The 23,158-nt window shown below is 44.4% G+C and overlaps 1 protein-coding gene across 3 annotated transcripts in view; it reads right to left on the bottom strand.

Annotated features, from left to right (window-relative positions):
* Window positions 1-23,158, bottom strand: part of TMEM63A (transmembrane protein 63A) — a 778,572-nt gene that overhangs the window by 633,325 nt on the left and 122,089 nt on the right. For all 3 annotated transcript variants that reach the window (XM_069608694.1, XM_069608696.1, XM_069608695.1), the window contains exon 2: window positions 9,374-9,570. In XM_069608694.1, the coding sequence (XP_069464795.1) occupies window positions 9,374-9,565 (192 nt within the window). In that variant the 5' untranslated portion in view covers window positions 9,566-9,570. The remainder of the gene's footprint in view (window positions 1-9,373; window positions 9,571-23,158) is intronic.

Genomic DNA, 23,158 nt, shown 5'->3' with positions numbered 1-23,158 from the left:
GTTAAGTGTTTCTTGTAGCCTGTACGTCTTTTGTAGATCTTTTGCTCCTTGTGTCCATGTTGGGCGCCCAGATCCCTGCAGGCTACGGCGCAATACAAATAAATAAATAAATTCAATAAAAAGAGTGACGATAGATGTCAAGCTAATTAGGTGGGAAGCTATGGTCAAGACCAGCCCACAGGGACCTGGGGAACCAGCCTGCGTGTGGAATATTCCAGAAGGGTACACGTGTGCCAACCAATTGTAGAGGGCCACGTATCAGAGAGCCCTATAGTTTGTGTAACCAATGATCATCATATATTTGTGACGATTAAGATCACTTTCACTACAGGAGGGCTTAATTGGCCACCTGATGTTAGAGACCCAATCACAACCCCCGTCAGTATGGAACGTATACTTAGATGTTCCCTGTAAGCCTAACACATCCTCAAGTAGGTTTGTGTAGTTTGCCACGTAATGTGACATCACTGATGACACATTTTTACTATAAGAATTGCGTTTTTATGAAATTCACAGAGATCGTGCTTTGCGACATCCGTTGTAAACTCTGTTTTAGATAATTGCAAATCAAACAGCATTATGTTTTGCCAACTTCCTGAGTCAGTTTGATTATTGATATATGAGTATGTTCTGCATCCCCATCCATCACTAAGTATTGCTACCTCGTCTTAACGGACCCAGGTCTGTGGGTTCAGTTTGTACAGTAGTACATGGGATAGGAGGGTAGGGATGCCGAGAGTGGGGTGTGAGAAAGGTGTACATTGTAGGCGGATACCACCTTCTTCCACAATATTTGTCACTGGTCCCATAGGGTGTTTCCTCCTCATGAGATCCTCCCACTGAGTACCACCCCAGGGGGAAGAGAATATATTAAGTCGCAAATCGCTGAAAGCATATTTTCCCATTGCCCCAACAACTTAATATATTCTCTTCCCTCTTGTCTGACAGGGCTTGCAGAAAGCTTTCCTTATGTTCTCTTTAGCATCGCCTGTCTTTTCTTGATGAATCCTCAAACTAGGCACTCATACCAAATTTGTTAAGGATGTCTCTCAGAACCTTTAACCAAAATCAAAACTCCCCTTTCCCACAAGGTGTTTTAAAGGTTGAGTAAATCTTCTGCTACCGCCAGTAACAGGGAAATGGATGAGGGCAAATCCGAGTGAGATGGCCTGTACCACGTTGGTCAGGTGAGATTGAAACATTCATTTTTTGATGTTCTGCCCAATGTACAACTTACAGCAAAAGAATAGACTGATCCTACTATGGAAAAGCAGTAAGGCAAAGTAGGCCGGCTCATTCGTATATATTACTGCAGGCAGATGTAGTAAGTGGTTATTCGGTTGCTACCTACATCTCAAGAGTTTTAAATATATAAAAAGTAAAAGTATTTATCCTTATTGTGATGTTATATACATTATGTGTAATAGGATTTCTCTGTATGTGATGTGATATATTTAATAGAATGTTATGAAATGATCAATGTTATTTTAATACACATGTTTTTACACACATTTTTAAAACCAAGTATTCATAGTTGATAGTGTCTCAAATTTAAATGTAATGGACTTTAATGGATGAAAGAAATCTCTGAATAAAGACTTGATGATGATGATAATAATAATAATGGAGACAGCTTCCCCCGTGACTGTGAATCCGGAATAAAGAACAGATCTCTTGGAACCTGGTCAAGAGTCTAGTAGTGTTTTCCTCATGTCTTTGTGACAAAAAATGTGTACAAATTTACAATTTTGCTCAAAAATAATTAGAGATTGTATCTTTTTCATTGAAAAGAAAATGCAACAGGTGAGGTCCACAATCTCAAGGAACAGGGGGGCAGGAATGCAAATGATGAGCTAGAGAAGGCAATAAAACAGGCAGGGCAAATCCCAGGGAAAACAAAAATACTGCAGAGGTGGGAGGGCTATAGTAGTGGCAATAGTTCAATATAATCTCCAAGCAGATATGTCAGTGAGCTCATTGGGTTGGTCAGAGAAAGGGCCATTAAGGTGCTAAGAGTTGGAAGGAGAAACAAACAACTTCCTCCATCCTCAGAATTTTCAAGGAGATCCTACAGGCTGAGAAGTGAAATTAGCAATTTGCTAGTGGAATTGACAGCAGATTGAGCACATTTACTTCTTCACCAAAGAATCTGTCTAGAATCTTTCCGTTTTCTCGGGCTCCAGGAGCATTTGGGTTCACGAACACTGGAGAAAAAAATCGAGGTGGAAAAATGAAAAAAATGGAGCAATAAGCATGCAGACACAATCAGAAAACTTCAAGATCCACTAGAACGTGAAGCCAAGCTAAGGATCACAGGTGTCCTTGGATCAAAGGAAAACCGCAGGGAAATGACAACCATTACCATCGATCTGTTAGAAAAAACATTCCCTCTGAAAGACCAACTCAATGGGATTATATATACAGCATCTATGTGGTCTACCAGGTTTAAAACTAGGAGAATCCAGGCCAGTTTTAAAGAACATTAGAATCCTAGGTAGGGGCATTCGCCATCACAGTGGCACCCAGTCTATGGACACTCCCGTTCCCGGAGCAGCTTAAGGCTGAATAAACAGCTCATAAATATTTAATTGAGTTACTGTATCCTTTAACAAAAGAGTAAAACGGTAAAGAGGGAGAAATATTCCAATCACAGATTTTCTCTATTTTTTCAGAGGTCAATCAGTTGCTCAGAGACCTTTTCAACTTCTTCAGGAGCTGAACTGTGGATATAAACATAAAAAGACTGAATGTCTATCATCCTGCTTTACATGTCGCTGATGTTACAAATCATAATACAACATTCAACATACAGTTGACCCTAGTGGCCAACCTGCCACAAGTTTGCAGAACAGTATTTCACTACACAGTGATCCAAGTCCCCAATTCAAAGTGTGCCCCAAGGTGTACATGAATCACCACCATCACCTAGCCATTGTGTTATGAGACTCAGAAAGGACAGTACACCACCAATGCCAAGTGCCTAAAATGTCAGAATGTATAAGAGCCACTATATCTATCTATCTATCTATCTATTTCTTATTTAGCGTCATTCGCCCAAAGGCCTCAAGGCACTCACAAGAAAATAGACAACAAAAAATCTGAAAAGGAGCGTAAATGGAGGGATAGGAGAGACAAGTGAAAAAGGTGATTTAGCCTGTACATGTATAAAAAAGTTATGTTTCTAAAATTGAGCGGTAGACGCGCATCCCTTGAGATTAGGAGGCAATTAATTCCAGAGACTCAGTGCCCATGCATTAAAGCTTGAGCCGCTGATCTTTTAAGAGAAATGGAGGTTGGTAGAGTAAGATACTTTTGTTAGAGCGTAATTCCTCCCTGAAGGGAATCCTCGAAACTCGTGATAAGAGGTATACAGGGGCTTCTCCTACCAAACATTTGAACACCATAGTGTTGACTTTAAACTGAACTCTGGCTAACCGAGAGCCAATGCAGATTTTTGTGCGCCTCAGACTCATGGCACTGACGACTGATATCACAGACAGCACGTACTGCTTCATTTTGTATCACCTCTATGCTTTTCAGGTCCACCTGAGAGGTTCCGACCAGTAGGCTATTGCAGTAGTCCAGTTTTGAGTTAATGATGGCTGGCACAATCGTAGCACTGTTAGACTCTGATAAGGACAAATCTGCGATAACAAGTGGATAAAGTAAGAACAAGAGGATTTGAAATGGGAGACATGTTTTTTGAAAGACTAGTGAGAGTCAAAGACAACGCCCAATGTTCTAACAGAGTCAGACAAAGTGATGTTGTTACCTGCAATAAAGGATGAACCACATCATGGTTCATGTGGTCCTGTGTGGAACACAGGAACCAACTGTGAAGTCTTTAGAGTCTAAACCAAAAATCTCATTCTCACATACCTGACCCAATATCCTTCGGGACTACCAAACGTTCACAATGGCGTCAGGTCTATTGACATACTGTTTGCAGCCAATCTAGGTCTCTGCTGTTATAAAATGAAAAGTAAATTAAAAACACAACCACCCCATTTAATTATAAATGATAGAATACATGAAAGATGTGGTCTTCCACATACCTTCACCAAAATTCCCGAATAATACAGACAACTTTTCTTTTGTGACACGTACACCTTCTAGCCTTCAATCAACATGTGTCATAGAAAACCGGAACGCGAAATCTACAAGGAGCCAGAAATCGTCCTCATTACAAAAGGAACTTCTATATAGTTGCTAGTGCCTGTTCAGAGTATATGCTCCGGGGAGCAGAGCTCCATCTCACCAGATACCCAGCAAGTTGAACCGCTAATGTGCTTCCTTCGTTTCCGGTCTATCCATTGACGTGCCCGAGTCCCTGGTACCGATACTTCCTGACATACCCAAGTGTATGGACATCACATGGGATACACGTGATGGCCAAGTATATCAACACACAAAGGTCTAACTGTGTAGTGTCCATGGCGGACATCTTAAAGTAATGTTCATATACTCCAAAGACAACGCTGGATCTATCCATCCCTTAAAATGTATGTAGTAGTTAACAGGCTACATGGAAAATTAAAAAGTGAATTCACCAACTGTTATATCGGTAACATAGAGACAAATAACCATTGTAAAGAATGCATATTGATATTGATGCACCGGACCTACTTCTATATTAAATGGCCAACTCTCAATATGACTAGTTAGCAAGTCGCCAATGGTCCATGTATCCAAATTAACGAGTAAATAAAAAGAGCCAATTAATATGCTAGTAACTTAAAATAGAATGAGCATTGTATATGATGCATACTAAAGGCACCAGAGCTGCTTTTATATTTAATGGCAAAAAAGTAACATGACTCAGTTGGAAATCAAATTGTGCAGATAGGCTAACATTTTTCTGGCACCAAACATAGGTCTATTGAAAAGACATAGCGTGGTGCCACCACATTAAAGATACAACCAATAGTTAGAAAAGTAAGTATTAAAAGGAAAACAAGTCATTATATGACACTGGGCCTCATTACACAGTAGGCGGTAACCATGGCGCTATTAGCGCCACGGTTGCCGCCGGTACCGTACCGAGTCCGCCATGGTGAATGGCAGAATTACCGCCCTATTCCAAGGTGTGTGGGGGCGGTAATTCCCCATTCACCATGGCACTTCCCCATTCCCATTTGAGCCCCCATAGGGCTCAATGGGAATGGGGAAGGCGGCAATTACGGTACCGCAAATTGCAGTACCGTAATTGCCTCCAAGGTCCCTTTGCGGGCCCGTTCCTTAACGGCTGGTAAAACCAGCCGTTGAGGTTGGGTCCCGCGACGGGACCTCGTAGTAAGGCGGTAAGGGTTTACCGGTACCCTTACTGGTAACGGTAAACCCTTACCGCATTCCGTGTAATGAGGCCCGACTGTCTCCTACAATGTTAGTATACCTCCGGATAAAGTATTAAAAAATGGGGACCAAGGATTACATAAAATAGAGAGCCTATGTCTGTACATATAATTCACCTCTGGGAACTGTAAAAACATATTATGCAGTGAACATTTCCAAATGACACCACATGTAAATGAGATCTGCAAGTAAACATGTGGGACTGTCGTTATATGTGGACAAAATTGTGTTCACCTCACATTGCGGCATATTTTCTCACATTGTGGCCTATTTTAACTTCGGTAAACCAGTGATATGTTGCAATTACATATTATTCTACCCTTCCAACATACAGTGTCTAGTTATCACCAAAGGGATGGTGTACAAATATTTTCCATATGCTCACAATTATATCACATGTCATGTGTTTATCACTTCAAATGAAACAATTGAAACACAATTCTTTGTTCATGCCTCTTGGGTGCATTGTGTCCAACAAGTGTATCCAGAACATTTCCCTCTGTAAAAGTCGCCACCTCTACTTAAGGGTTTCACCACCTCCAGTATCATAAACTGAATGTGTGCAACTATACGTTTCTTTCCTTTGAAGTGCGGTGCTACCGGTGACTTGATGTTACAAGTCCGGACATTACATTTATGTTCAGTCCACCTCTCTCGTGCAGGTCTTGATGTTTGGGAAATATATAGTAGGCCGCATGGGCATTTAATGCAATAGATCACCCCAGGTGTCGTGCAGGTACTGAAGTCATGTAAGGCAATCTTTTTGCCTGTGTGTGGATGTGTAATGACTTGACCTTTAATCACATTATTACAATTGCTACATGCAAGACTGGGGAAAGTTCCCTTCTTGCAAATATTACGAACCAACCGCCCGTCTCTGTTGTCTTTCTGCACGGGCCAGTTTGTCTCTCAAATTGCTCCCACGTTTGTGTGCCATCATGGGCAGTTTTGGAAATAGTTTAAGCAGTTATGGGTCAAGATAGAGAATAGTCCAGTTTTTCTTCAAAATATTCACAATTTTAAAACTTTGTCTGGAATACTTAGAGATGTATAGTAATGACATCTCGGTGTCCTAGATTTAGGTCTCAATAAGTGTTCATTTGGAACTTTATCTGCTCAAAATACTGCCTCGCATAATACCTCATCAGGGTATCTCCTGTTGGCAAATCTATTGCGAAGGTCGAGGCATTTAGCATTAAACACCTAGGGGTCTGTGATATTTCTTTTTAGCCTGAGAAATTGATTGTACGGTAGACCCGTCGTCATTGCCTTCAGATGGATACTGGCATAATATAATACGTTAATAACATCTGTTGGTTTGTGGTACAGTGTTGTAACCAATTTACCTTCCACTATCACCAATTGGACATCCAGAAAGTGTAGATCGGGGTCCCTGATCTCTAAAGTGAGTTTTATATGTGAGTTTGTCAAGTTAAGGTAATCAAAAAAGTCAATTTGTTCCCAGTATGCATTCCAAATATACCATCGATACCTCTTTTCCATAATAATACCTTCTCTGATCAATATGGAGGTTTTAACACAAAGGTCTTTTCAAATACATACGTGAAGATATTCACATACGCCAGGGGCCATCGCAGAGCCCATGGAGGTCCCGGATGCCTGGGCATAGAAATTTCCGTTATATCTTAAGTCATTATTGAAAATAATGATATTAATAAGTTCTATTATGAACTGCTTACTGCCTCTAGCATTCGCCAAGTAGGCTGCTCTGAAGGCAGGCTGAATTCACTTGTATAATAAGCCCGCTATATTGAGCAGCCTGAGTAATACATGCCCCTCCCAACTAGTTCCCCACGTGAGCCCCCATCTGCCCCTGCTTTCCCTCCCTTCAGCTCCATTAGAACCCACGGTGTGCAGACTCAGGTGCTAATGGTGAGATTAACAATAAGAAATGAAAACGAAACGTACCATTTTTCCTAAGGCACTGTACTTCTGACCAATGGAGTCCATTTATTGTTCACTTCAATCACAATCAACACTAAAAACGGACTCGATATGTAAGAAGCACAGCATCACAGTAACAAAGTTACATTTTCTTTTTTCTTTAATGTAACATCACCTTTGCACCCACATCTGCACATTGCAGGAGCTAATGGCAATAGACTTTACAGCGGTGGCCAGACCTTGCCAGTAACAGCACCAAACCACCCACATTAGGCCCTTAACTTGTTTGGCAACTTTTGCTGACAGGGTCGGCGCATCTCCATGGGATATACCATCTCATTCAGTGAGGGACGTACTACTTGAGTTTCCTGGAATATGAGGCTAATTAAATACCTCGGATTGCATATTCATGCGGAAGCATTATGTATTGCCAATAAAAAAGCAGAAAAGATGGGAGGGTTAATGCTTTATAAGTAGGTTTCAGAATATCTGTGTTACGGTTTACCCATGGTACCTCAACAAGCTAAACATATTCACGAAGCCAGGAAAAGATTAAGTGGAATGTGTATAACTAGCCATAGAAATGGTACCGCTTTAGAAAAGGTGTAAAAAAGCAAATAACACGACATCTTCAATGGCTCACATTGAGGGGGACAGCGAAGGGAAGGAAAAAGCAGACCACAAAAGGTGTGACAGCAAAATAAAATAAAAAGCTGACCCCATAAATCTAGAAAAGCGAGCCCCAATTCGGAAGCAGAAGCGGCTAATGTCACCTTTTAAATACCAGAAGAAGACATTACTGGAGAGTCAGTACGCTGCTCCAGCAACCCTGAATTGGTGTCAAAAGTGTCGACACACGCAAAAAGGGGTAAGGAGTTCAACTCAAGGCACTGGTGCAGGGATCAGACAACGGCACAAAGAATAAAACAGAACATTCTATTCTTAACAATTACTATGTTGTTTTAGAAAGATTAAACGGTTTGGTGGCATATCGTGTAAGGGATATACTGCAACTTGCAGTATCAATGATTTCCAACTCCCAACAGAAGCAAGGTGGTAAATGTGAAGGAGATAGAGATGTCAAGATCGCAACCCGGCAAGAGACCTGCTTAAAAAAGCAGGACCTCGTAGGCATTCAGAAAAATTGGACTCGGTCACTTTATTTTTTTTTAAAATTATTTGTTTTTTCAATTTCCGAAATCCATGATCAGGAGGGTTGCCATTTCAATACAGACATGGAATCATACAGAAAATACAGCCATCAAAACAAAACACTAAGTTCGAAAAAAAAGAGGTGCTGGATCACTTTGCAGTCAATCTGTTGAGCACATACATACACCTTTTCAGGATCTTCAGGTGCGGTAGAGGTATGGTTGTGTTTAGTTCAGAGTTTGTGGGTGTGTATGCAGAAAGGTGAGTTTTTAGTACGGTTAGGTAGTGGCAATACATTTCCTACATCCAACATTCTATCCAGATGTGATATACTTCCCACCCACAACTGTTCATTCTAGTGCAAGGCATTTGCAACCCCCAGCAATTCATCCAGGTGAGACACATTCCGTGTCCCCAGCATAAGTGCAGCACGGTTTCTGGCCCGAACCAATCCCTCCAAATGCGTCACATCTCTCACCCATGGCAGTCCAAGTTCACCACATCGCCCGCCCCTGACCATTCATCCAAGTGAGACACACTTCCCACCCCCAAAACTCCATCCAATGGCAAGAGGAATCGACAGGGCTGGCGCAGTAGATGTCGGGCGGTGCCTCTCTCTGCCTGAGGAAGTATAGCACAAAGAGTGACGGCGCACTCCTCTGAGAGACCAGCTCAACCATTCGGTGAACACTTCTAGAGAAATAAATCAGATATAGTATTGACTGCTAAGCAACAGGTGGTGTGGAATTCCACCTTAACACATCAACATCTATGCAGTTAGAAGGATATATTTGGCATCAACTGGCCTGTTCGCAATACCCATGCTGTACATTACTCAGCTTTCAGTAAGATAGTGCTAAGAATTTGCAAGAATTGGTTTTCGCAAGCTCTCAACCCTGGGAGATCAAAGTACTGAACTACTGCTGGCTTTTCATAAGTACGATGAAGTCAAAAGCATACTTACCACAAAGCATGCCACATCCAAGAGCAGTACGGTGGGGATGCCGCCAAACGTCACTCCCTGGAGTACGCTGCTCCCCTTAGTGCCAGCTAGGAAACAGGTGTCATTGGGTGAGGATTCGTTGCCCAAGCTCCATGGCGAGATTTCAGAGAACTGGTGAGCGTTGGAGAGTGACAAATAATGCATCTTCAGCATCTAAACTGTATAGGAAATCAGCATGATCAGAACTGCATTTTTAAATGGAAAATATTGCTCTTACGAAGACAATCATAGAATGGCCTCTGTTATTTTGACACAATTGTCTGACTCCATTTTCTAAATTACCATTTCCTTTTCTATGCACCACCAGCTCATCCTGGTCATTGTCAGGTGCCTCTTGAGCAAGATATCTTTTAATTAAAGAGAGAGAGAGAGATGAAGAGCGAGACGGGGAGAGAGCGAGAGAGAGAAAGAGAGGAGAGAGAGAAGGGGAGAGAGAGAGCGAGAGAGAAAGAGCGAGAGAAAGAGAGGGAGAGACAGAGAGGGCGAGAGAGGCAGAGGGGGAGAGAGCGAGAGAGAGAGAGAGAGAGAGGGAGAGGGGAAATGGAGGGGGCAGTGAAGGAACAGAGAGCGTGAAAGATAGTGTGACAGTTGTAGTTGCCTAAACGCCTCCTGGGTGCAAAGGGGTGAGGGAGTGGAAGTAGGTGTAACACAATAAACCTGCACACCCCTGTGAGGAATTCGACCATCCGCATTGAGGGCATGAGCTCGCCTGGGCATTTTTTTGAAATGTTTAGGTAAATGGATGATGGTAGACCTGCCTCAGGAAAATGTGTGGGGCTAATCCACACACTTTTTCCTATGCTCACACCACAACAAACGCATAGACCTGTGTACTCTGGCACGGACACAGCCCACAGGCAGAGTCGACATCTGTCATATTTAGTTGGAATATGACAGGTGAGCAGAGCACAATGTCATCCCAAGGATGGGGGGGAAAGCTTCCCCCTGCCATGGACAACCTGATTAACTGACAAATGCTCCATGGCAACGCCCTGCTCTTTTGTTAGGCTCTGCAGCTGGTGGCAGTGATTAACATACCAATAGAGGGTACTTCAAACAGGACCCCACAGGGCTTGGCTGGAGATAACAAAGGAGACAGGAAACCCAACAAACCTTTCATATGTAACGGTCAACCTGAAGCCAGCTCCCGAACTCAGTATCAAATACAGTGAACAGATATGTCTGAATCTATTTGCAGAAAACAACCCACGCTAGGGGGACCCCATTCAAAAGATACACGAATGTGGTTTTCAGAAGCCAGAAAGTTTGGTCTCGGCATTTTCAAGGGAGATCTGCCGCTTTAAAAAGGAACCATACCGGGAGAACCATTAACCAGAGAGACTCTTTGATCACAGCAGACAAGAAGTCGGGTGGAACCAAGTATCACAGGGGAGTGAGCCCAAAGATCTTTCTGTTGAGAGAAGGGTTCCACCATATTGGTGCTGGGACACCCCCTTTTCCTGTCGGAACCCCTTACCTTTTCCTGCACTCTGGTTATGACCTCACACATACAGAAAATTGTTGGTAGGGACCCCAGGATTATTTCACTAAGGTAGACTCAGCCTACACCAATGAGGACTGGAGAAACTCTTTAAGCAGATCATCTGAAGACTTAAGCACAAAGAACAACTCATTTGTGGACCCTGGCCGATGGTACAGTATGACTTACACCTTCCGCCAGTGAAGGAACGCCAGGAACATCAAAAGAGGGAAGCAAAATACTTCCCCTTAACTTCTCCCAAGGAACAGAGGGAGAAAAGAACTCATAAGACCCTCCCGCCACTTCAGAACTGGCACCCAGCCAGCACACAGCGTGCCCTGCCAGGCTCTGCAGCAAGTTCCCTGGACAGGGAGTGCCGGAAGGTCTTTGAACCCAAAACCAAGGACAAGGCAGCCACCTGCAACACACTCCCTACCTCTGGACCGTCTGCCTTAAAGGGCAACACATGCCCATTGGAGAAGTGGATGAAGTGCAAAAGACAAGCACTTGCAACTGTCCGCCTGAACAGGACATTCTCAAAACCATCCGATTTCCTTGATTTGCAACCGCCTGCAACACTGACTGCCATCAAGCCGCAGTAGCTGAATGATCCCGAGACATCTCAACCAGCGTTTCAGAACCGCTGATCAGCACCGAGACAATGAATCCTGAGTCACCGTAAAGGCCAGCGTGCAGCCGTTTTGCCAAGCTTCGCCTGCCGAACCGTCTTCTCGCCTGATACCCGCTGCTGACTCCCATCTCAAACTCTGTCGCGTAAGCCTGAAAAGCGCAACTATAGCAAGAGGTACATTGTGGTTCTGTCCCCCTGGTCTTTCCCAGAAGGCCCGTAGAGACATTTTAAGACCCTTTCTCCCTTTTTGCTGAGACCAAGAAGCCCATTAAAAAACTATTGTTGTTATTAACCATACCAACTACCCTCCTGTCAGTATCCAGAGTGCATCCCTTTTCCTTCTTAGAAACTGTCTGTTCTCTGCATTCCTTTACAGGGTGGGTTATATTTAGTAGTGTTATTAGATGGTCTGTTGTGATCATGATAATAAAGTAGATATTTGTATGTAACCTTGACTGGACAATCATTATTGGGTAATAATTGTATTTTTGCTGTGTTGCAATAAACCAACGATCCACAACCTATAAGCCTACCGCACCAAAATTGGACAATGAGGTTTATAATTTTAATTGTATGCTTGTTTAATCCAATCTGTTCGGATCCATTCTAGTGTATTAGAGTTGTGGGGCTGATTGATGGTTTAGAAACCGATATTCACCCCTGAACCACTAATACCCCGGAGTTTGATTCATCACAACCCCTGACCATACTTGCAAATATCTAATTTTTTTAAAGGAGTCATCTTTTCACATCTTTTCATCACCTCCTTTTTTTGGAATTCCTTTAAAACAAAAATGGTGCTTGTTAGCGTTTTCCACTTTATTCAAACTCAAAGGTCTCAAAATCCTGGTTCCTGACTGTGATGAATGTGATGATGTCATCACACTTTCCCCAGTGGTAGCGTCTCCTCATGTGGCCAGGGGACAGCAGCCACTACCGGATTCTGACCCTGGGGTGACTATATGAGGGAGGTCCACATGGGGGGAGCCGATCCTCAAGGGGGCGGCATGGCATTGTCAGAGAAAGTCACACATGCCCCATTCCCTGTTAGGGATGGTCCATCCCTTCCACAAGCCTTGTTGGCACATTGTAACAAACTCCCTCATCCACTTGCTAACCAGATAGCCAGTACTCCTCAATACCACATGATATGATATGATAGTTTATTTATATAGCGCCTATGCACAATGTGTTCCAAAGCACTTCAAGGCAAGGGAGGGAACAAGGGAAAATACAATGACATTCTTACAGACCATGAACAGTAAGGATGTGAAATTAACTATCGTACTCGGCCTGACGACATTTAAGATAGTGCAAGAGCTAAGACATAGATAAGGAAGGGAGGGGGAGAGTGGGAAGGAAATGGAAACAAGACAGGCGACTACCGTACTAGGCCTGACGACATTTCTGGCAGTGCTGAGGGGGGAAGGAAGGAGAAAAAGTAAGGGGAGGGGGGAGGAGACAGACGAGGTTGCTATCATACTAGGTCCAGGGACAATTCTGATAGAATAAGTGCATAGAAGAAAGTAAGGGGAGGTGGGGAGGAGATAGGAAAAGGGAGAAAGGGAGAGGAGGAGAGAACAGAGAGTAAGCAGTCAAAAAGAGTGGCGAAGCAAGAGGGGAGAGCAAATGCAATTGCAGAAGTCAGTAGTAACACAATGTTGCAAGCCTGGATACAAGATGAAGATGGGAACAGCATGATTCTGGGCCACCCTCGAGAAAGGGTGACGCACCTTGAATCCATGAAGTCCATAAAAGTCAAATCCAGCATTGGCCATCTACTGCAGAAGTAGTGGGGAGGGGGAGCAGGGTAGAAGAATCAAGCAAAACAGGAAACACCCATGTGCGAGAAGGGGGCCGGCACAAGGGAACATCACGGCGGCACCAGAGAGGTGGAGAGAGCCTGTGACGACAGAGAGAGTAAAAACATGTTGGTGCATGCTTAGCTGCTGTCTGAGCAGGGGTTTGGGCCCTGGATCCTCCCGGTCCAAACAGGTACAAACAGAAATTGCCCTTTTCTCCAACAATGCTCGGGCGAGAGATGCCCTTGATCTAAGAGTTAAGAGCAGGAAGGTAGAGGCAGGGCTAAGAATGTGGGCAATGCTTAGGCCAGGTGACCAAGATTAACTTGCACCTGCTCCCCATATGCAAATGAAAAGAGGCTGGAGGGCTCCTTAAGTAGGGAAAAAGAGTGGCAACCAGGAAGGCACCAGGTGGGCGGGGCTTAGGGCAGGTGACCAAGATCCATTTGCACCTGCTCCCCATCTGCTAAGGAAAAGAGGCTGGAGGGCTCCTTAAGTAGGGAAAAAGAGCAGCAAACAGGAACGCATCCGGTGGCCAGGGTTTGCTAAGTGGGGTTAAACAGCATCAAATGAACTGAGACGAGGAAGAGGCAAGGAACAGTACCGATTACCCCCAAAAAGAACAAACACCAGCCTCCTCAATACCACAGTGAAAACAGGACAGACATTGGAATGAGGAAAAGGCAAGGAGTAGTAATGATTACTCCTAAAGAGAACCAACACCAGCCTCCTCATTATCACATGGAAAACGACATGACAAACTGATACGAGGAAGAGGCGAGGAGTAGCAATGATTACTCCTAAAGAAAACCAATACCAGCGGTCTAGTTGTTGGGACAATCCAATTGTCCCGGCATGGTTCAATGCCAGGAAGTGAAACATGGAGTTCTCCAGAGCAAGACAGCACAAGGTACCAGCGGTATCGCAGGGGTCAGAATGGCACAAAGGAGCGAGATGGAAGCCCAGTGTGCAGTGTGCTCGGGGCAGCTCCGCAGAGACCATGGCAGGACGCGAGGAAGCAAGTCATGCTTTCCGAGTGCACAGGGAGCTGGAACCCTGACTGAAGACCGAACGCCTGTCAAAAGGTGCTTGGAGTAACCACGAGAGATGAGAGAGCCAGAGAACCACCCGACATGGAATCAGGAAAGCCGCAGAAGTGCAGGAAGCAAGCCAGCGAGCCCAGGATAAGGGTTAGGATACTGAAGCACTATCAAGCAAGAGAACGAAAGCCCTAGAATGTGGAGTTGGGGTCTGGGACCCACCATACAAACTTGGGGAAAATCAAAAGAGAGAAACAGGGGCATTGTGTGTTATGATGTGGCAAGGGAGTACATCAGATCTTTTGTAAAGCAAGCTGAATTAACTTTTTACAAAAATACCGAACACACGCTGTATAAAGAAATAGCATGAAAGACCTGGCAGGAGAGTATACCAGGCGAAGACAAGTGTATACAAAGAGCTGTAAAAGAGAATCCCAAAGAAGACCCATGCCTTTGGAGATTTTGAATGAGGAAGAAAACCTGGCAGGGCAGGAGAGTATACCCGGTGTCCTGTGAATCCGAGACCCACACCCAAATTGCAGTACTTGAGTCATCTTTAATGTGGAGAGAAACCTGGGGAAGGGAGCCATTTCCCCTGGGAGTGGAATACAATAACAAGAAGAAGGAGTTGTCCTCTTGAACTACAAGGAACCTGGATTATTCTTTTGTTTTGAAATTGACCATTTGGAACTTTTGTGTTGGAGTTTGAACTTTGTGTTAGAATTTGAACTTTAGTGTTGGATTTGAACATGTGTGCACTTCAAGAAGTAGAGATAATTCCTTTTTCACCTTAGAGTTAGTTTTAGAGTACGAGGGCAAGAATAGGATTTTGGACACAGGTGGAGGTAGGGAAATACCTCCTAGAATAGCAACAGTGAGGCATTTTCCAACCCCTTCTCATTTTAACAAAAGTCTATAAGAAAAACCATGAGTCATCTCTGCGTCTCATTCCTGGCTCTTCACATCTCCATATATGTTATGTCTAAAGCGGCGGCAAGAAGCAGATGGCAATGGAGCCCATGGAGAGGCCTTCTTTATTTCTTCTCTCAAAAACTAAAACCCTTTGTTCCTCCCTTTCTGTAGTGGCATGCGCAAGGGCACCTGCTGGAGATTCTACATCTCCCCATCCTTAAATACAAAGAACTCCCATCATTCTCTTTCTTCAATCCATCTTCATGACCCTTCTCTATGACCAGCTTCTCGGCAGCAGGGAGTCATGGGTGCGATCACCAAACTCTTCTTCAAAATAACAATCACGGTCAGTTGCTTCAACATCATCGAAGTCAGAAGTTTGATCAGATAAATCTCCAGTTGAGGGATTGCATAGCCCACCGCCTCGGGAGGATAGCTCAGGGGTAACGTGGTCGCCTTGGAAGCAAGGCGACACGGAGCAACACAGGTTTGATCCCCAGGTCTGCGCTTAGAAACCTCTGGGTATTAAGCGTGTTATAAATAACCTATTATTTCATATCATATCACCGTTTATTGGAAGAAGGACACGTTTCTTGTAATGGAGAAGTCATTAAAATCTGCTGTTACCATAGACCCTTTCCTATCAGTGATTCTCAAGGTTTGAGAATCAAACGATGTTGGCACTTTCTTCAGTCTTAGTTGGTTTACAAGCACTTGATCGTCCTTTTGAATTAGTGAATGTTTTGCTCCTTTTTGCCCACTACCATATTCCTTTATAGCAGCTTTGCTCATAGCCTCTTTTTCTCAGAGGTCATCCAGCAGTTTCATGTGTGGCGTGAGTAATGCCACGCATGAAGCTGAGCAGTTCTGAACTCATGCTGAACATGAGCTCAGAAGGGCACTTCCCTCTGGTGCTATGAGGTGTGTTCCGATAGCCTCGCAGCCACTGACGAGGCCTGTGCTAGAGAACCTTCAGTGATATGACATATCTGTAGGGTCCTTTTCAAGTTTCCCAGGAATCATTTGACCAATAGCTTTGACTCAGCGTAGTTACACTTCGATGCTGGAATCCTAGATGTTCTTCAAACACTATATAAAGTCATGTCCATTGAATGGAGGTGCGCTATTGATTTTCACTGTCCTAGGAATGCCATAGGCTTCGCACATTTAGACCAAAGCAGGTTTAACCGAAGTGGCAGCTGTAGAGGGAATTACCTGCAGCTCTGGATATCATGGCGGTTCATTGAGGGATACTATGAAAGAAGTACCATTCTGAAGAGGTCCAAAGAAGTCAACCGCCTCCTCTTCCCACCCAGAAGTGGTCAACGTGGACATTTACAAGGGTTCAGAGAACAGACAAGAAGCCAGACTCAAGTAAATTCAACACTGTTTCAGAGTTGTTTCAACCATTGAATCCATGTTTGAGAAACATATTCACGTAGTGGCTGTTTTGTGGAAACTATGTCCAGACAGACTTCTTGCGGCCGCGCCATTATTTTCTGATGCACTGAGGTGGGAATTAATATTCTATACTTGAGAAGTTAGCCCGAAGAGGCTAAATATAGTTCATCTTTTGTCAGCGCAAATGTTTTCAATGTTTTGACATCAGCACTAGATCTGAAGGAAGCAAATGAGGTGAAGTCATGCCATTTGTTGGAATGAAGACAGCGCATGACAGCCATCCATACAGGATCTGCGGCAGTTTCATCAATGATCTTGTGCATTATGCATTCAGCTCATGCATGAACAATTACACGATGAATGTACTGGTGTGCAGTAAGTGAATAATTGGGACTCTTGTGCAGTAATGGAGGCTGGATAGACAATCTTCTGGATTTCCTCTTTGCCTGGTTTGTGAATAATATGAAATGAGCATTCGTGGATACATAACCTCATCTTGCAACTTGACGGGGAGTTTTCACATTCGGGGCCTTGAGAACAGTTTATGGCAAGCCGTGGAGGAACAACTGGTAGTGTTTCTATGACCACACTAGAGAGGTAAGCTTTCTTTCTCTGCCTGAAAGTGTGCCTGCTCTACCGTTTTCAGGCTCCCATTGGTTAAGAATAAAACACTTTTGTGATGTGATGTCGAGCCTGGCTTGTGTTGTGCAAGAATGTTGCCTAAACCTACTGGGCTGGCATCCATGGCGAATTCAGTTAAGGGCTAGATCAAAATAAGCTATACAAGACACTGAGTCTCATTATGAGTCAGCTGGTCCGGAAAGAACAGTGGTGGTATAACCGCTACCACCGTTCTTTCCGGACTGGCTGATTCCGAGTCCTGCAGGCGGGAGGTGTCACTCCCGCCAGGTCTCACCTGGCGGGTTTAACACCACCCGCCTGCAGGCGGAAATGGAAACACCGGCTCCGTCATAGACCGAACCGGTGTTTCCATTGTCCCCATTCCCATGTATGGGAATGGGGACTTACACAATTCCGCCTCCGGAATTCCCGGGTCACCGGGGTCGTAATGCCCCGGTAATTCCAGGAATCATGGAGGCGGAATGGTAATACGAGTCCGGCTGTAACCTGCCGGTTTTTCCGCAGTCAAAAGCATTCAGGCAACCAAATTACATTTTTCCCTTGCTTGGTTTGGAGACATCAAGTACAGATTCTCGCCATACCAAGGATGGACCGTAACGTGGATACGTTTGAGGGACTTGGTGTGGAGACAAGGCCTTGTACTTCGCTGGGATCTGGCTTTAAACCATCTTTGGAATATGTGTGCCAAGGATTTTAGGGTAATTTTGCATCATATTTGTCATACTTAGGTAGCAGGATGGCATTCTCATTGTATTGCCTGATGAGGGATACACATGTCAATGCGTATGCAGATGTGCCTAGTGGAAACTCTTTGGGACCAATACATTTGGAGTAAGCCACAGAGTGGGCCCTTTCACTGGTTCAATGAAGTCTTGATTCAACAAAGCCTCGGGTTAGTTTTCAACTTGAAGATTAATGTTTAATGGAAACCCTCTAATGTTGGGCAACTGGTTTGCCATTTATTTTGTGTGCATGCAGGATTTGTCTGTTTTTGAGTTTTTCTAGTCCTTGATCCACAATCATGTTTTTCTCACTTGAATGAGGATTGTTAATTATTCGATAGAAGATGTCATTAGCCCCCTTTGAATGGTAGTTTTGAAGCGTATGATGTACCCGCTCTTTACATCCATACAGGTAACGTAGAGATCTATTTTGGCACTGTGAACTTTATATGTACATGAGGCTGGAAATGTGCCCAGGCATGGGATTGGCTATAAGTCTAAGGAGGCTAGTCTCAATTTGGGCACTTGTGATAAGGAGATATTTTTTCTCACCAATCCATAGGGGCTCAAGTGTCTATAGGGAATTCAAGCACATAAACATTTTATCTGAATTAGGGGCACTGGGCTATGTTCATTTGCAGTGGGGTTACATAGGGTGATAAGGAATGGGCCAAACTCTCTCATCTGTCTGGTTCAGTGGGGGCCCAAGTTGCTGGAATCCACACGTGGTGCAGATGGTGAGGTCTCCTTTCAGTCGCTGCAGATGTACACTGCCACACTTGGGTGAAATAGTTACATGTTGCCCCCAGACACAATAGGTCAATAAATTGTACAGTGGTGTTGGTATGAGGCATGATACAGCACCAGGACCAACATGTGAGGATTACTGCACTTCTGGTCACAGCAATGCAAGGAGGCACACCACGGGTTTGAAATATTTTCAGTGGAAGGAACACATGAACAGAACTTGCAGAGTAAAGCAGAATAGCACATGTAGGCAGGCATATAGGCCCCAGTCCTTCCCGCTGGGAATTTACCTCTGCTTCATATAGCGGGATCCGTGCCCCGGCAAGGATTGTGCCCTCTCACAGCCAGTGGTTAGATCTAAAGCGGCAGAAATAATCCGAGAGAGCTCATGGAGGAACCTTCTTTGGTTCTTCTCAGCCCAAAAACTGAAACCTCCTTGCCCCTCCCTTCCTGTAATGGGATGTGTCCTTGTTCTTTTTTCTAAACCCGCTCACACATGCAAGTGCACTGGATGATGATGTTGCACTGTATCACAAGCATCACCCTACCCCTCCTCCACCGCCCCACAACGTGGAGTGGAAGACACGCCATTTTGGCCTTCCCCTGCTTCTTCAACCCCCGCAACCATTGACGTCTACTTCCACGTTATTGTTTTAGTTACAAAGGCAGGCCTGGTGAGCAAGGTCCAAGTATGCAATCTTTGCAATGTAAACAATAGTTATGGAGGCTTTTCAAGCAAACTTTATTTTGATAAAGAAACCATATGAGTACAAACTTTAGATGTGTTACTAAGCACATAGAACATGTTTAGTAACTTATGTAAGACAACACATGTCTGGATGTGAAAATACAAATAAAGACATTAAACAAACTCATGGCTTTGTGCTGCTAACAGTGCCCAGATTACACCTATGTATGTATCTACTAGTCCTGTGGTCCCGCATGAGTAGGACCTGCACTACGTCAATAAAACAATTAAATCGGCCATGACTCACGGGTATGTATCGCACTCCATCTCAATGGAAGATAGCCGTATCACGCCCCCACCCCACGATACAGCCACCGACCCACACACATGTGCGATCATCTGCTACTTTAACTCATATCACACCTCACCTCTGCCACTAGAATGCAACTAAGTCCCACAGTCAAAATTCGGTCTAGCTGGAACCAATCAGTCTCCTTGACTTGCATGCCTTCCCAGACAGCATTCACAACACCCCCCACAGGCCAGTTCCACATGGGTCGCTAACAGGGACTTAGTCACCCCCACCAACCTATACATATTTGCTAAAATGCACACACGCATTCTATGTTCCTCTGACCAACCTCTCTTACCTCAGACTTCGGTGCTCCAAGGTAGTTCACCCACAGCGCTTTCAGGTCATAACAATGGCATTAGGCGCTATAGAAATGCCATATTGCATTACATTACTATTGTCAACCCACATGCAGTGATCCTTTGCCTCAGTGCGACTGAATAATCCCTTTCAAATCGATACATGGAAATACTGCTAATCTTCACCCAGCCATCTAAATTCTTATGTATGTGCATATTAAGAGAGTGGCACATGCAGGTTACGTCCTCTCTGCTTGAGGATAGGGCATTTCAGGCACTCTGACTGCATCGAGTAGTCACAGTTTCAACCGGTCGAACTGTCTTGCAACAGCTGCTATCTTATTGAAACACTCCCTGTGGCAAAGACAAAGCAACAAGCTGGATCTTTGCTCTGCCTTGCATGTCCTACTGGCTCCCATTGCTGGAACTGGTACCACTGTTTAGGCGATCCTGCAGATGCTGACTCTGCTACGGGGAGCAAGGTCACATAAAACAATGATGGGTGGAAAACACTATGGTACCAAAGACTGCTTGGTCAGTTCATAGTGCCCCCTAACTACAGGAGATTGATTTAGCATTCTAGAGAGCCAAATGGACAACATACAACGCTTTCTGGACCATCCCAAGCTGGCTAAGCAGCCTAAAAGAGGCCACTGGCAAACATCAACTAAAGCGGTCCAGAAGATCATCAAATGCAGGTCTACTTCAACTGGCATTATCATGCCGAGCTGGAAACTACAGGCATCGTCCTAATGCCGGAACCATGCCAACGCCTTAAGAATAATTATCATCAAAACAAAGGATAGGCAAATACTCCCCCATGCCACCCGCTCCTTTCAAACAAACCCTAAATTCCTTACTTAGACGACATGTACACATTCAAGGAATCCAGCAACAGAACGAGGAGCTATCCGGAAGAACAGAACTGAACAAGTGAGACCCAATACGGTGGCTTAATAGTACAGACACCACCATCATCTACTGATTTGACCATCAGCGTGGCAAGAACAGCCTCTGTTCCTTTCAATAGCTGAAGAACAGCCTCTGCTCCTCTCAACAGCTAAGGAACAGCTAATGCTCCTCTCAACAGCTGAAGAACAGCTTCTGCTCCTCAACAGCTGAAGAACAGCTTCTGCTCCTCAACAGCTGAAGAATAGCCTGGAATGGGTAATAGATAAGTTAGGTTTGAAATTGGCCTAAAATTGTGGGTGGTCTCTAAGATCTTTAGAAGAGAGATTGCCACTGTTTTGTTCGCTCAGTTGGCATCATGCCAAAAAAAACCACCATAAAATGGAGCTTTATGTTTCAATATTGAAGAATACAATTTGGGCAACGGTCCTCTGGAGATCCCTACACCGAATCAGATGGATGGTCTCCTTCAGTGAACGGGTATTACATTGAAAAAGAGTAGCTGTAGATTGCTTTCCTACTTACTGCAAAGCGGGGGTGTCCCTGTGCTATTGCAGTAACATGTTATTTGTCATGCCAAGCCCTTCGTATGATGGGGCTGTTTCATGGAATTTGTGCATCGGAAAACGGGGATTTGTGCGCCATTCTGCCCGGAAATCCCCATTTGTTAAACAGGGATTTGCAGGCAGAATGGCGCACAAATCCCCGTTTTTCGGCGCAAATAATTCCATGAATCAGCCCCTAAATCTCTGCAAGGTGATTTAAACAACCGGGACTTCTTACCCCAATCTTTCCGAGTCCTGCATTATGAGATTGTTGTTGGTGCTCGCTTCAACCTAGCACAAGGTTACTATAGTTCTCCGTATTCCCTTGACCTCTGTGCAAGCGCATATCCTCAGCACCAAAAACTAGGAATGCAGCAACAAGTCTTTTGCTCTATCAGTGCATTTCTTGCTTGTTGCTGCTATTCTGTTTTTTTCTCGACTTGCCGTGCTTCCTACTGCTTTGCTTCACCCATGTGGCAGGTATTGTCTCTGATCTCCTGGTATGTGTCTGACCTCTTGGCTAGTATTTCACTAACCTACTCTGCTTAACCCTCTGAAGTTGGAACCCAACTTCTGATAACTAGTCCTCAGACTGTTTAGCAGGCTGCATTCTGGAATCTTATTGCGAACATGTCTGTCCTTCTGATGTTTATGCATTTATTGGATTGGCTTGCCCCCATTTTATGTCCAAGCCTGGTTGGGTTTCTTGTTCCTTGCCATCAGTCGCAGGATCCCTTCTCGTATCCCTACCTGCTGAAACCTTTCTGGTACACTTCCGGACTAAGAACCTGACCTCCGAGTTCCAGCCACCTTCATTTTTTTGTTAGGAATTCTTCCCAAGTGCATGAGGACACTCAGAAGTCCAATTGTCCTTGTGCCATCAAAGGAACGATGGATGCATCCTCGTGCCACCGAAGGGGAAACCTCATCCATCTCCGGCAAAACAAGACTTTGCTACATTCCCCAGAAAGGCGTTCAGCAGCCCTTTCACATTTGCCTTTTATACTTCTACGCCATCTTTATGTTCTGTTATTAGGATTTGTACCGCACACTGGTGCCCATTGCACGAGCTCCAGATGCTCTGGTTGATCTGAAAAATGGGGTGGGTTTGGTTAGTTAGGAGGAGAAGGGAAAGTAGGAGAGCCGTTTTTTGCATAGAGGTTGTAGATTGGAAGTAAACTGAGCTCTAGGTGTGTGCAGGCTTTCAGGTCTGAAGTGTAGAATGCATCGAGGGATTTGTGTTCAGAGAGGTGGCCTCGTCATTGTGGTGTAGCCGATTGATAGTCCGGAAGCAAACGGTGTTTGGATAAGTGCTGGGAAAGTTGAAGAGCTACCCATTTCTCAAGAAATTAACCCAAAAAGTCACTGCAATGGTAGGCTGGTAGTTGGCATAATCCAGAACATCAAATCTAAGTTTTTCTTCAAAGGAAGCACCTGAGGACATTTAAGCGAGGTAGGAAAAACCTGTTGACAAAATGAGACATTCACAAAGAGATGTGAAAGTGGAGAAACAGGAGCCGGTTTGATCACATAGGCAGGGAGAGGGTCATCCGAATAAGAAGGAGGCTTTGTTGTA

This window comes from Ambystoma mexicanum, chromosome 4q, assembly GCF_040938575.1.
Source record: "Ambystoma mexicanum isolate Mex_15411 chromosome 4q, UKY_AmexF1_1, whole genome shotgun sequence".
Lineage (NCBI taxonomy): Eukaryota > Metazoa > Chordata > Amphibia > Caudata > Ambystomatidae > Ambystoma > Ambystoma mexicanum.
This window is presented reverse-complemented; position numbering and strand designations above follow the sequence as displayed.